The sequence below is a fragment of the Colletotrichum godetiae genome (genome assembly GCF_030913485.1).
Source record: "Colletotrichum godetiae strain CBS 193.32 chromosome Unknown BDP55scaffold_86, whole genome shotgun sequence".
In the NCBI taxonomy this organism is placed as follows: Eukaryota; Fungi; Ascomycota; class Sordariomycetes; order Glomerellales; family Glomerellaceae; genus Colletotrichum; species Colletotrichum godetiae.
This window is the reverse complement of record NW_026851334.1, coordinates 42632-57102: the sequence shown is the minus strand read 5'-3', so window position 1 is coordinate 57102 and position 14471 is coordinate 42632. Positions and strand designations below refer to the sequence as shown.

The window sequence follows — 14471 nt, the reverse complement described above, 5'->3', positions numbered from 1 at the left end:
CTGGAAGCCTTTTTTGTCCTGGTTCGTCCTCGCCGTCGTTCCAGACCTACTCGCCTCCACGCCTTTCCCTTCCTGTACTTCGTCGAGAAGCCGCTACTCTTCTTTGTAATGCTTGTCCCCCCATCTTCTTTCTTCTCTTGTCCTACTTTACTTTAGCTTAATCCTCCGTTTCCTCGTCTTGCTCCCCGAGAACCCCCTTCCCCCATCTCTGCCAAGGAGACCCGTTGGACCTGTTCCCCTGCTCAGACAACGTCAGCTCGTTTCGGTCCAAGCCCTGCAGTCGTCGTCCGATCTTGGATCCCATGACCGCGCATGTTCCAAACAAAACTCGACAACGGCCGGACTTGACACCTTACCTCTGCGTAGTTACTGTAACATCGAGTTTCAATTACGGCCAACGGGACTCTTTCTTGGACGCTTAATATCATTGTGAGCTTTGTCTTGGCACTCAACATTGGCGCAGACTTACACAGTAAACCCTTCTAGAACCTACATAGATACACTCCGTATTCCGAAGACGACGACGACGGCATCGAAGACGATTCGACCCGAACCGAATCTCATCGCATCGGTACGCCCATAAGTATCAGAATGCCGAAATCGGGGGACTTTGCCTACGCTGAAGAGCGGTCTTCGTCGTCTGTAGAAGACTTCGACCTCGACGATGAACATAAAGAGCCATTGCTACCCGGCTCGGCCTCAATCGCGCGCAGGAGGCGGCGAGGAACGCTACTTGCATGGCTCAGAGGACGGCCAAAGTCGTTGCTGAGAAAGTTCCGTCGACAACCTCGATCACTCCCACGACTATTACTCCGATACGCTCTTATGTTCATAGTCTTCATTCTTGTTACTACACCGATATTCTTCCCGTCGTACACGCGCCACCCGAAGCACTATAGGGATCTGAGGAAAAGATGTTTGGTGTCCGACAGCCTGTCTGGTTGCGCCAACATGCCAAACGAAAAGGTCTTTATTGCCGTCAGTCTGTTTGATCCAGAGGGCAAGATTGCAGGCGGAGAATGGGCCAAGAATGTGTTGGATTTGATCCACATGCTCGGCGAGGACAATACATTCCTCAGCATCTACGAAAATGACAGCGGTGATTTGGGCACTGCTGCGTTGGAGGAGTTCAAGAAAAATGTGCCATGCAAGCACAAGATCGTCAGCGAGGGTCAGGTTGACTACAACGTCTTCCCGCATGTCACCATGCCTGATGGAACACAGAGGTTGAAACGCTTGGCGTATCTGTCCGAGATGCGCAACCGCGCCCTCTATCCATTGGACCAGTACGACACGGATGCAGGGATTGTCAAGTATGACAAGATCCTGTTCCTCAATGACGCCCTTTTTGCGCCAGTAGACGCCGCCCATTTGCTGTTCAACACGAATGCGGGCGAAGACGGCCGAGCTCACTACCTTTCGGCGTGCTCCTTGGACTATGACTGGAACCCCTTCCTCGAGTATGATCTCTATGCGCAGCGCGACGCTGAAGGTTACTCGAACGGCATACCAATCTTCCCATACTTCACCAACAAGGGCCAGGCGGCCTCACGCAAGGCCATGATCTCGCAGACGGATGCGGTCCCCGTCAAGAGCTGCTGGGGTGGAATGGTGGCCATGCAGGCCAAATACGTCCAAAACATGGATAAGAAACTGCCGACCAAGGACTGGCAGGCTGTTGCGCACCACGTCATTAACCCGGACCACCCTCATAACGCGACGACACCCGTCCGATTTCGCTACGAACCCGAGGTCTACTTTGACGCATGCGAATGCTGTCTGTTCCTTGCCGACGTCACGAGTGTTGCGGACAAGGCTGGCGAGCCGGACATGGGCGTCTTTGTGAACCCATACGTGCGCGTGGCCTACCGTAAGAGGACCCAGCGCCTCGAGCGTGTTTTTCGTCATTGGGAACGGCTCATGGCCCTGCCTCAGGAAATCATTACGTACTTTTCACGATTCCCGACCCCGAACCCCCACAGAGAGGTTGTCGAAGGCCAGCGCTTCATGGAGGAGATTTACCAGCGCCGGGAAGGGTGGAAGATGGTTGAGCGGACAGGGCGCAACGGCATGTTTTGCGGAGTACGGGAGATGCAGCTCATCAAGGAGGGCCCACGTAACGGACGCAACTGGGAGAACCACTACAACATCCCGTGGGCGGAGCAGACGTTGAACTTTCCCATCTGATGTTTTTTCCGATTTTGACGAAGTTTTAACTGATTGGTGTAATGGGAAACACGGCGCTTGTGGTTGGGTTGATTAAGGAGCATCAGCATCATTTTTTGTTCGGCAGCATTGTATCAACCTGTTGGGCATATCAACATTGGCTCGACACGGAGAACGTTGTTGGGTAGGCTGTCTGCCATCTAGAAGACGGGGTGAAAAGGAGACGGGGGAAAAGGGGGTTTTTGAAAAAATTGCCGTATACGTACTGGCACACTTTGTGCACCTTGATACCACTTTCATTTATACTTTTGAATACACTACTATTGACCATTCCTCTCCATGGCCGCTGCCACCAATCGTCCCTGGCAGGATGATCTCGTCATTGGACTATCGTGAGTGAGTTGGATGAGTGGTTGCGAGTGTCCCGGGCACCATTCGTAAGCTACATTAGATAGGCCTACATACCCCCCGCAGCTGCCCTCACGTTGCAGAATTGATGTGATTTCCTCTGAAAGCCGAATCGTTTCGACGTCCATCTTTTGCGCCAGTCAAGCCGGAAACCCCCACGTCATCAAAGACGCTCTGGAAACACGTTGGGCCTTGGGACAGAAGATGATTTGAACAAAGTTGATTCATAATTCACTGTTGAGTTGGACCCCTGTTCGGTCCTTGCTGCAGTAAAAGTAACAAGACTTGAAGCAAACCAGACCAGCCCAGACCCAGACCCAGACCCAACGAGTAAGACACCCTATTTGCATTTCCGCCCCATGGTCCAAACCCCAAACGTTGCACAAAGACAGAGAGAGATAGAGAGAAGGTAGCCTCCAAAAACAACATGCGGACGAGGCGCGTATAGCCAGACAGCAACCCGAGAGAGAGGACGCCCTACTAGTAGTAACCCAAAGTCACAAACAGCAAGCCCAAAAGTCCGCTCGCTCAACAACAATCAAGGTGGTATCTTGGAGGGAAAAAGACACTAGCAAGCCCCGTAATGAAGATGGGAAAAGCCTCACATATGCGCGAAGCATGCTTCAAAGAAGGCTGGGCGAGGAACGCATCGTCGAGGCGAGTGACGGATGATTTAAGAGGGAGACAGAGTCAAAGCCATAGAAAAGGAGAGAAGCAACCAAGAGACACACTTAGGCGGCGGCGGGTGTCGCCTTGGCCTTGGTGGTCTTGGGCTTGGTCTCCTTCTTGCCTGCCTTGGTGGCGGCGGCGACCTTGGTCTCTGCCTTCTTGGCTACTGACTTGGCCTGCGGAAAGGTTTGTTAGCATCAAGTTCAAATGTCAAAGGGTGACAAGAGATACTAGAAGAAGAGGGTCTGATCGTAGGGGTTGGGCAGGGGTAAGGATCTCGTCTAGGACGCGCGAGTTTCGTGCCCAAGCTTTTCAAACACAGAAAAAAAATCATAGAAGCATGTCCGGGTAAGATTTGTGATCCGGAGAAGTAGGAGAAGTTGCAGGTGGTTGCGGTGGAGAGCTGCGCGCCTCAGGAAGAGAGGCAAGGCAGAGTGCATCGCGAACATACCTTGGTAGTAACAGAAGGGCCCTTCTTGGCGGTGGTAGCTTTCTTCTTGGTGACGCCGACGGGCTTTGCGGCCTTGGCAACAGTAGAAGTGGTCTTGGGCTTCTTCGCGGTCGTGGTAGTCGTGGTGTTTTGCTTGCGAACAGGAGCGGTGTCGACGACGGGGAAGAGACGCGGCTTAGAGTTGCCGGTCTGGGAGCGGGTGCCTTCACGGGCCATTTTGACGCTTGGCCTGGTATCGCAATGGAATATTAGTTATTGGGATTCGATGAGTGGATTGACGCGATCGCGGTAGATGTAATGCGACGAGAAGAAGATGTTGTGGTTGTGAATGCGCTCGTGAGAAAAAGACGAAGAGAGTGTAGGAGGGGGAACCCAAGAGGCGTATGGCGATGGCGCGATGGGCGGGAAAAACGGGCCAAAAGTGTGTGATTTGGAAGACTTACGGATGGATGAAGATGAGGGAAAAGTGACGCGTTCGAGCTTTCTGAAGCTGCAGAATCGAATTAATCCAAAGGATGATGGAGAAGGTGATGTTTGCGACGAAAAGTGGCGGAATGGCGAGGTGTTGTTGTGGAAGAAGAGAAGATGGGAGGTGACGTGGTTTCGTGTTGCGGCGCGAGAGGAGGGGAGGGGGGAGGACTGCGGATATGGCTGATTGAGTGCTGGCAGTCGGTGGTGCTGGTGGTGGACGGTCACAAGGGGCACACACACACACGTCTTCACACACACACACACACACCTTTTCGTTCGGGAGGAGCGGTGTCGGAACACATCTTTAGGAAATTGGATTATCGTGGACGCTGTGGATAGAATTGATTTTCGTGTTGCCTGTTTTCACTCGGCTAACTAAATTATCTTTCAAATGAATGGAGTAAAGCCATAACTTCTTTCCTAGAGAGTCGGCGAAATGATGAAATGGAAGGAGCACCTTATTGACCTTGGGACGGCAAGATGGAGGGAAGGAGAGAGGCAGAGGCAGAGGCAGGAAAGAGCGGGACAGGTGGTGAGCTTAGAGGGAAAGAAGGCACAAGATCTGGATGGGTTGGGATCTGCCCGAATGGGCGCCCAGCTGCGTCTGATACTTTCCCTTTTCTTTACCTTTGGAGTCTGGGCAGGAAGGTAAGGTAAGGTATCTAAATGGTAAGGTAGACAGGCACCTACCTGACTCCCATCCTTCCTGCTCTTTGGCTCAAACAATTTGTTTTGATTCTTCCCCGTCATTTTTGGCGTCTCATCAAACACGGCATGACGGCCTATCTCGCCCCTTCCCACTTCATTCTTTACCACAGACTACAGTACCTACCTACCTTGGGTTGGCAGTCACGCAGTGTTCCCCCTTTCCCTTGGCTCTGTGCTCCATTTCTCTTGAATCTTCCCCTCGTCCTGCCCTTGTCGACCCTCTCTCATTTGCATTTCCCTCACGTATTCCTTTGCCTTTCCCCTCTTTTTGCCTTTTGCTCTATTCCTGATTTTACCATGATTTTCTTCATCAATTTTCCCGCCTCGGCGCAGACCCGGCAATACAGCGATGCCTTAGTACCTGGTTGATGAGTTGGCGTCCTTCTTATCTCCCACCCGAGTCACCTCTCACCTCCAGCCTCCCCAGATTCGGCGTGGGGTTTGGCTCATGTCAAAATGTCCTTTCGTCTTCTTTGACTACATTTCTAATGATGCAGTCAGGTACTTAAGCGCTTTCCAGTCTGCATACACCGTCCCTGGAATTGTTGCAGTGGCCAACGTAATCAATTTCCAGGCGAGATTTGGCCACGACAATCCCACCAGACGGTGCGGATAGACCAAGCACATGATGAACCCAAGCGAAGGACGCGCCAGTTCTAGACCGACCGAAACCAACCCCGGCACGCGACGTCTGGCGCCCAACTCCCCGGTCTCTGGAAGTCTGCTTTCTCGTTTCCGAGCCCATTGCGACGGATCAGATGGCTTACGGCCTACCGCTTATTCTTACGGATGACGGACGCCTTCGCCGAGATTCCCCTCCACCGTGTCCACATTCTACAGTTTCGACTACGGATGTTCAGTATAAAGTCATCGACTCTTCAATCTTCATGCTTCTTCAGCGGTAATGGCCACCTGAACCATGCAGCACAAGCGTGCCCCATGACCACAGCAAACGTCACGCCCGCTCTCGTACCCATTTGCTTTCCTCAAGCTGCTTCACATGGCAACGTCTTCATGTTAAGGGTCTATTCCCGCATGTTGGAGTGCCAGACAAGGAAAACAAGAATGACTAGGAGCATCCGAAGAAACGGGATGAGGTGATGATGGCGGAATGGGAAGACTGTTCCTTCGCCATTCCCTTCACCCACAGCACACGCACGCCTCGTACACAGAGAAAACGCCCAGGGGATCTTGGCCACGTCCCACAGCGATCATCGTTCCAACGGCGCGCCCAAAGGTCCCCCCCGCCGCCCTATCTGCACCAAGGGTCTGTCCGTGCTGGCCCTGCTGCTGCCAGACCGTTGAGCCCCGCAAACACGCTCCTCTCAAGTCAATCTTCAGGATTCCACACTGTACGACCCCGCGCGACAACTTTCGAAGCCATTCAGAAGTTCCAATGTCCACGTTCCATGTTCAGTACTTGCGCTTATGCCAGCCATGCGGAAACCAAAGACCAAAAGTGGAAGTGTTTGAAAGAAAGTTGAATTTGACGGCTCGCGTCTATGTACAAATCGACCGTTCAACTCCCTTCACCACCAAGTTCGGCCCCACGCCTTCACCCGCACCGAACGAGTGTCCCACGCTGTTCCAAACTTGCCCTGGGTTCGTACCTATATGCATGCTTTCTCAGGTCCGTGTGCAAACTCTTGAGCTCCTTGTTCAATTTCTTGCTACGTCCCAATATCTCTTTTGCACCTTGCATCATGGCTTCGTCTGCCTGGTTCAACTTGCTCACTTTCTCCCGGATCGCCTGCGTCCGCCGCCGCTCACACGACAAGTGGCCAATGTTGACAGTCGTCACTTTGTTGACCTCAATCATGGTCGCCCCAGGCCGCTGTGCCACTGCCTGTACTTGACGCCATTTGGTCTGCAGCTTCAACTGTAGAATGAAACCCCTGGCTAGCAGCCGTAGTTGGTCAACTTCGGCGCTGACTACAACTCACAACGGTGTCAGCTACCACATTATCGATGGTTTGTCAGGGAACCGGAGGACCTGCTTACACTCGACAACGCTTTTGCTCAACTCGGTCCTTGTGCGGCTGATCTCCAACGAACGGCGTACCAACTTGCTCGCCGCGTCCTGTTGTCGTTGGCGATTCGATTCCCTGACTTTGATAACGAACGACTGAAGCACTCTTCTCCACCATCTTTCCTTGCTAGGTTGAGCCAGCTGCTTTCGGTCCTCGTAGCTCGCCGAATCTCTAACATCCTCAATTTCAACAACAGTCACCTTGCCTAACCCCCAGTCTTTCTTTCCGCAGAGAGTCTTCTCAGACGTGGACTCGGATGCGACCGACATACTGTCTGTTGCGGCATTTGCCCGTTCAGACGCTACTTGCAGCTGATTAGCAAGGGTGATCGCCTTGTCCACTCGGCTCTCGGTGCCTTGAGATTGCACCGCAACCTTGCACAAGGACAGAAGCTCGTCGTACCACTTCACAACCTTCTTCGTTGTGAAGACAGCCAAGTCAACGTCGAGCTGAAGAGGGTCCGAACCGAGGACCGAAGAAAACATAATGGCATTCCAGAGAGGTTGTGTGTTGTCGTCGCTCCGGTCGACTCGCCTGCGAGCCTCTCGAAGGGCGGTGGACCTCGAGGTGGTCGCCAATGTCATTCCACGAACGGGGTCAGTTACCTGAGCATAGGGCGTCAGCGTTCTGCACACGGACACAGTCAATCGGCCTCGATACATACCTCCATGTACTTAAGAAGAAGCTCCTGAGTTGCCTTCTGGGCACTGCCACTTGGCCCGCCTTGCTCACGGGGATGGCAGTAGTAGCCTGCCGGCTCGATGCCCCAAGGTGTGGTCCATTCTCCAGCAATGCGAGGATGACAGGCAAACGAAAATACTTTTCCCCAGTCGAGAGTGCCTCGCTCATCGGTATTCGCCTTGGCCAATCCTGACATGATGTCTCTGAGTACTACCATGGTATCCAGAAACGCACGTCTTGCAACGCCCATTTGATCATACGTCAGCCATTTATGCATGAATCTCATCTACTCCATGTTAGTGACGCTTGAACGAAGGTGGTTTAATAGGCAAGCAGTTGACTTACTTCCAAAACCACAATCTTGGTTGTCTTATCTTCGGTGTTTTGCCCACACGCCAGCCTTTTCGCAAACAGATCCCATCCTGTCAGTTGCTTTTTGTGCTTGTCAAGAAGCAGGTACTTCCACAATGACATGAGGCATTGAGGAATATCATCTCGGCTCGCGTAATAACGACACTTCAGGTCGAAGCTGAGCCGGTCCTTCGATTGCTCCTTGGACTGCCGCTCTACCGCCTTGGCGTTCGTCGTTTCGGGCTTGACCCTCAGGGGCTGCGTTTTAATGGCGATGCAGATTGAAATCGGTAGCATAATGAGAGAGGTACTAAGCTTGGCATGAGAATCTTGAAATGCGAGCGTCCTCACGGGCTCATATGTAGAGAAGGCACATACCCTTATGGGCGTGGTACAACCTTCGTAGGCCGGGTCTCGACTTGCTCAGCAACCCTGTGGTTCTTGACTGCGGATTAGTCCATTTGTGACTCCTGGTGGCTTACCCATCGCATGTGCTTCCCGCTGGGTTCGTCAAAGATGGCTTCAAGAGTCGGCGACATTTTCTCCCGAGTTGAAAGCTGTCAGACTCATAAAGTCGTCGGTGAAGGCAACTTTGCATGACGTGTTCGTCAATTCAAAAACTCTCATGGCAGCCACGCGAGATACATCACCTTGACGGCCTACTTGACTAATGGTTTTGTGATGGTCCTGAAAACAGCGGAGTGTGGCTTTTTGAATCTCTACAGACTTTCGGGTCCTACAGCGGCTCGGGAATTCTCATTCTTCGACGACCTGTCATGGACTATTTATTGAAAACTAACCGGCTGTTTCTTCCTCATCCATCTTCAGTGAACTATACCGCAAACTCAAGTGGCTGTTGTTGTGCTTTTATGACTAAATCTTGCCCCTACTTCACTCTCTTGCGGCTTGTGACACGACCTTGGTGGAGTTTAGAGTGAAGGCCTTGATGGAGTCTAGGGACGTTTGACATCTTCACGAGCGAAGCCGAGGTTCTTCATCGAGTCTAAAGTAGCTTTCATCTGTGTTCTACAGTCCTTCAAGGTCAAAGTGAGCCAGATTCGAATTGATTGTGAAATGTTCCCTGTCAGACAGCTGAACAGTGACCCTCTGGATGCGGAATAAGACTTGAGGTATCCAAATCATTTGCACTCCTAGGGGCATGGGACAGGAGCTTGAGGAATTATGCCTCTTTCTGATAATTTTTGGCTTAAGCTTCGGGCAGAAGACGTTCTGTAATTAAGGACGGTCGATTTGCGTTCGAGACCACGCCGCTGACGCGGTATTGTTGTGGAGGGGCTGAGCGGAGGTGACCTCACCACTCCCGTCATCGTCCGCTCATCTACACGCTGTTTATTTAATGTCTCCAAATGACATTGACGTTTCAATCTTCGTAGACTTTTGGTTAGAGAAGGAGTGATACTGTATCCTGGCGATGCGTGGACTTCAAAAAGTATCTTTTGCACCTCCGAGCGAGAAGGGATTAATCCCCAGGCTGGTATTTTCACTGAGAAGTAAACATGGAGCATCAGAATGTTTTCACCGCTGGCTCCACTTGAGATTGAGTAATATCTCCGAGCTATCGATGCTTGAAGCTATCTTGACTGTGATCAAATAGAAATATAAGATTTCAACAACAGTCTGCTGCTAAACTCAATGGCAAGCTCTTCAATCCAGTCGACAATTTCTCATCAAGATTTACTCGATAATCGTGGAAACCAAGCCATTTCTCTCCACTATCATCTTAGCCTGCTATACCGGGCTCACCTCATACTCCCCTATTCAATCTCACCCGAAATGGCAAAACCTCTCTGACATAACCCATCTTCTCTCACCGAGAACACAACGGCGTCTTCGTCCCACCAGATACCATCGCCATTCTTTGAAGGGAAGGTTTATATTCCTGGGGGTGGGCTTCGCTCTGGAGGGGCTCCTACTAGTCACTTTGATGTTTACGTGCCTCGACTTTGTGAAATCCTTGTAGTCATGCTGATGTCCTGTCTGCGAGGCTCTAGACTCCTTGTTCGCCAAGGAGACCGCTGACCATGAGGGCATCTTCAAGCCGCTACACGAAATGCCCTGAAAAGGGGCTAGAACTTGTACTTTTTCTATCCTTTCTAAAAACTTGATTGTACTCTGGCCAACCTTGAAGCACAGCGCCGATCGTCTCTGATTCTCCATGTATGTTCGTCATCTTCTCAAAAGAGAGTGATCAGCCATTGCCCATCTCTCTCCTCCACCGCGCGGCAAACTTCCACTGCACCCCCGCACCTATAAGCGCAACCAGTTATGCCACAACACACACAGTGAAAGCCCATCCTACACCAATCCCCTTCACCATAGGCATCACAAAGCTTGTACCGCCAGCGGCGAAAAGACACCTGGCGAGGTTGACGCTAGCACTAGCCGCGGCGCTGCGGTCGGGGAAGATGTCGATGAGGTACGTCATGACTAGAGACTGTGTCGAAACGGCGGTCCAGCCCGTCACGAATGTCGATATGATGGTCACTGCGATGTGTACCTGGCGAGGGAAGTTGATGGTCCAGCCAAAGACCGCGATGGAGATACATTGTAGTAGCGCGAAGACTGGTATGAGACGGAGACGCGCCGTTTCGATTGGAAATCCCAGGTTGGTGTCCGAGTTCGCAAGGGTGCTGCATTCTTGGTCGTTGCTCGCATCATACTTTGCCTTGACACGCTGATAGTCAATGTCAAGGAGTTTTCCCGTGACCAGCGTCCCGATCATGGAGCCCACGCCGTTTGCGATGAACGTTAGGCCAATGCGAGTTTCTGTCAGACCGTAGCGTGATTCGAAAAGACTTGACATGGCTGTGATGCTCATCTGCCATACCGCGTAGTAGACTGCGAGGAATACCACGATAGGGGTCGCGCACTTGTTGAAGAGTATGCGAAGGGGTCCAATGATGTCAACGCGCTTGGGTGTTGTCTTATTTGAAATCGATGCGCCGACATACCGAGGGACTTGTGAGGATCCTTGGTAGAAGATTAAGGGGTACTTCCCTAGACAACCCCTCGGTGTTTTAGCACCGTTGCCGACCACGGCCCTCAGAGTCTCCGGTAGGAGCAGCGCAAGGAATGTGAGGAAGACGGCACAGTAGATGGTCAGGAACCAAAAGATACTCATCCATCCCAAAGATCCAGCCAAAGCGCCTCCGATCACGGGTCCAACGGCGACAGGAACCAGCAAGCCGGCCTGGAAGACGCCCATGTACCCGCCTCTCTCTTGCCGAGTCGTGATATCGCTGATGACTCCTGAGCCTATTGCAATGGTGCTCGCGCTTCCTGTGCTCTGTAAACATCTGAGAATGATTAGAGTCGCGTAGTTTTTGGTTTCCGCGAGGCCGATGCATGCGCCGAGGAACACGACAAAGGTGCAGCAGTAGGCAACCCGTCGGCCCTTGACGTCTGAGATTGGACCCCATATGCTTGGTGCTAGGCCTTGAAAAATGAGGTAGGTGGTTACTGTGAGATTGACGAGCTCTACTGAGACGTTTAGGTCGTTGGCAATGGTGGGGAGGGCTGGGAAGTAGATGTTCGAGGCGAAGCCTGAGACTGGGGGCTAGCTTAGCAGAGAAAGCGAGGTCTCTCAGAATCATCGACAGGACTCACAAGTGGCTGCAATAGAGACTATGGCTATGATGACTCTTTTTTGACGTTTATCAAATATGGTATATGGCTCGTGAGATTGATTAGACGAGGGGGGCACCGCCGTGATGTTGGCATTGAGGGGTCGTTCTATGCTTGGAGGGGCCATTGTGGGTTTCTGTCTCTTCTGAACAGACTGAGGGTATGTTGGTACCCATTTGAAAATGATCAACCCATCAAGACCGAGAGGACGAGGAGCTAGACTAAATACAATTGCAACAGATGCTGATGTCTTGTAATAGGCTTGGCCATGACGAACGGCCTCCGGAGCTGAGCCCCACTATTCCGGAGTTGAGACTTTGCCCCATTTTCAATTGCGACATTGAGCACCTGGGGCTGGAATCTGCACACTGCTGTGAAGTTGATACTCTCAGTAATGGGAGGAAATCTTTAAAAAAACCCCTATTCAAGGTTTTATGGGATAAGTCATGTAGACTGATTCTTGCCATCGGACAAGAGATCGAGACTCAGTGCGAAAGACCTCTTTCGGGTCCGAACCCGGAGCCGGAGAGCCAGATCCACGTGTCCCGGCCGCCGTCTGGTTCATCCGACACTACACAGACGGATCCACCGGCTTTCGTGGCCAGCTGGTTCCATCTGGCGCCCGCCTGAAGTGGACCGGAGCTTCCTTCCCGAATTGTGTGCTCCCCTTTCAGGTGAATTCACCTACTACTTCGTCCGACGCGACTTCAACCTCACTTTCGACAGCATCACATGATTGCCATTTGTGTTTCCACGGCCTGGACAATGAATAACCGGCAATATGTCGACATTCAACGGACTCGTCGCGGAGTTCCCTGACATACGAAGTAAATCTTCCCCCTAACCATGCACACCGCGCTTCGCCTGTTGCCTCCCAGCATTCACCTCACAACGTTGGGTGCGCCTTAGTGATCCGTATAGCAATCACTAATCATACCATAGTTGACTTCTTTCGGAGACATGCAGACCGCCGTCCGCCTCTCGCATGCTTCCTAAGCCATATACACAGTGATCACTTGGCAGGGCTCGACTCCCTGCGGTCTCCTTTCGTCTACTGCTCCGCAGCCACTCGGGAGATGCTCCTCCGTCTTGAGCGTTACCCTTGTCGCATCAATTACGCCAAAGGTGTTCTCGAGGCACGCGTGCAGACCTACAAGCATCTGAAGAATCTGCTCAAGCCGTTGCCCATGGAGACCCCCACGACGTTGGAGCTGGCGCCGGGTAGTCACATCCAGGTCACCCTGTTTGACGCAAACCATTGCCCAGGGGCTGTCATGTTCCTCATTGAGGATTTACATCACGCCATTCTCTACACGGGCGACATCCGGAGCGAGCCATGGTTCGTGAATACGATTGCCAGAAACCCGGCTGTTATCGAATACACCTCCGGCATGAAGACGCTCGATAAGATCTATCTTGATACCTCTTTTATCAAGGACATACCTTTCCAGACCAAGGCCGAGGGTATCGCAGGATTACTTCGCAAAGTAGCGCAGTACCCAGACAACACCGTCTTCTACATCCAAGCATGGACCTATGGATACGAACAGGTCTGGATAGCTCTGGCCAAAGCTCTCAAGTCCCGAATCCATGTCGACGACTACAAGATGCGCATCTTCTCATCGCTCACCGGCAAGACATCTAGTGATCGTTTCAGCTCCTCCATTCATCTATGTCCAGAGGCCCCTGCTCTAGCCGGCTACGTGTGTGGTAACACACCCCACCCTGGATGCCTCACTCGAGATGAAAATGTCCGACTTCACAGTTGCGAGAGGGGAAACTTTTGTAACACTGTGAAAAGTTCCAAAGTGGTGTCCATTCAGCCGGTCATTGCGCATCTTCGAAGTGGTGTTGATATTGCTGAAGTTGGTGTTGGCGGCGGCGGGGATGATTTAGAGCGCGACGCCGAACTCGATCCTCTATCAACGGAAGACATCGCTGCAATCTCAAAGCTCATTGAAGATGCGGACATCTCTCCAGAGACGAAGCTTCGTCTTTTTGAATTTCTCGAGACAGGTGCTAAAACCGGGCGCAACCTCTCCCTGGATCTCGACCTTGCATCCTTTGGAGAGAAGAATGAAGCAGCCATTATGGACGCATTTCAAGCAGTTGGTCGAAAGAAACACCTTGAAGAGCAATCCACACAAAGTTCGGAACCACTAATAGACGGACCAAGTGGAGAATTGTCGAGGGTTATCACGTTTCCGTACTCCCGACACTCGTCCTATCAAGAGCTATGCGACCTGGTCCGAATCTTTCGCCCCAAAGATGTGTGGCCTTGCACAGTGAACCCTGCCGACTGGCTCAGAAACACCACTAGTATACGATACCTCTTTGGCGATTTCTGCTCTGGCGATACCTTCGTCCATGATATGGTGATGGAGAAACTCGCCGAGAGTTTGAGGATCCTCCAACAACCGCCATCCCAAGGCTTTGGAGGCAAACAATTGCCGACAACTGAGGCTCACATCACGGCGTTGCATTCTTCGCATAGTCACGAAAGCAACGCACCCGAACCTTCCGCCGTTGCCATAGAAGAGACGCTTGTACTGGAACCCGATACCAACCCCGGTTCCGTCGAGACACGGATCCCCACACAGGAGCAGCATGACTTCTCCAGCAGACCAGGAAACTCTCAGGACACTCTGGAGTCTCCGGTTCCGCATATTGTACCAACACCACTTGTGTTGACTGCCGATATTTCCTACATTCGGGCGGATGCATATTATGCCATGAAGCAAAATTTCCTCGGCGGGGAGTGGACGCCAATTGGACTCCTCTCCACGATTGATCACCATACTACTCCAGATACGGATCTTGGAATGGTTTGAGCTTGACCAGTGTCTCAGCGATATATACTAGAGCATCACCATTGGCATGGATTCGGGCCG

At 52.0% G+C, this 14471-nt stretch overlaps 6 protein-coding genes across 6 annotated transcripts; 3 read left to right on the top strand and 3 right to left on the bottom strand.

The window, feature by feature from the left end:
- Positions 1 to 591: 591 nt before the first annotated feature.
- Positions 592 to 2187, top strand: BDP55DRAFT_566666 (cryptococcal mannosyltransferase 1-domain-containing protein; the record flags this gene model as incomplete). The annotated part of the gene is made up of 1 exon (XM_060570529.1): positions 592 to 2187. The coding sequence occupies one exon, from the start codon at positions 592 to 594 to the stop codon at positions 2185 to 2187; it is 1596 nt and encodes a 531-aa protein (XP_060422459.1).
- A 1209-nt stretch (positions 2188 to 3396) lies between these two features.
- BDP55DRAFT_684768 (uncharacterized protein) lies at positions 3397 to 4302 on the bottom strand. Its single transcript, XM_060576419.1, has 3 exons — positions 4138 to 4302; positions 3475 to 3923; positions 3397 to 3419 (listed from the first exon to the last, which is right to left on the bottom strand). The coding sequence occupies exon 2, from the start codon at positions 3908 to 3910 to the stop codon at positions 3656 to 3658; it is 255 nt and encodes an 84-aa protein (XP_060422458.1). The 5' UTR covers positions 3911 to 3923; positions 4138 to 4302; the 3' UTR covers positions 3397 to 3419; positions 3475 to 3655.
- A 441-nt stretch (positions 4303 to 4743) lies between these two features.
- BDP55DRAFT_421008 (uncharacterized protein) lies at positions 4744 to 5310 on the top strand. The gene has a single exon (XM_060567454.1). The coding sequence runs from the start codon at positions 4940 to 4942 to the stop codon at positions 5240 to 5242; it is 303 nt and encodes a 100-aa protein (XP_060422457.1). The 5' UTR covers positions 4744 to 4939; the 3' UTR covers positions 5243 to 5310.
- Positions 5311 to 6428: 1118 nt separating this feature from the next.
- Positions 6429 to 8232, bottom strand: BDP55DRAFT_566657 (uncharacterized protein; the record flags this gene model as incomplete). Its single annotated transcript, XM_060570526.1, has 4 exons — positions 6429 to 6805; positions 6875 to 7508; positions 7568 to 7870; positions 7930 to 8232. The coding sequence occupies 4 exons, from the start codon at positions 8230 to 8232 to the stop codon at positions 6429 to 6431; spliced, it is 1617 nt and encodes a 538-aa protein (XP_060422456.1).
- A 1608-nt stretch (positions 8233 to 9840) lies between these two features.
- Positions 9841 to 11748, bottom strand: BDP55DRAFT_760831 (major facilitator superfamily transporter). The gene is made up of 2 exons (XM_060580853.1): positions 11563 to 11748; positions 9841 to 11505 (listed from the first exon to the last, which is right to left on the bottom strand). The coding sequence occupies exons 1-2, from the start codon at positions 11705 to 11707 to the stop codon at positions 10220 to 10222; spliced, it is 1431 nt and encodes a 476-aa protein (XP_060422455.1). The 5' UTR covers positions 11708 to 11748; the 3' UTR covers positions 9841 to 10219.
- Positions 11749 to 12361: 613 nt separating this feature from the next.
- BDP55DRAFT_566636 (beta-lactamase-like protein) lies at positions 12362 to 14411 on the top strand (the record flags this gene model as incomplete). The annotated part of the gene is made up of 2 exons (XM_060570525.1): positions 12362 to 12407; positions 12523 to 14411. 2 exons carry the CDS (start codon positions 12362 to 12364, stop codon positions 14409 to 14411), a joined length of 1935 nt encoding a protein of 644 aa, XP_060422454.1.
- Between the last annotated feature and the right edge of the window lie 60 nt (positions 14412 to 14471).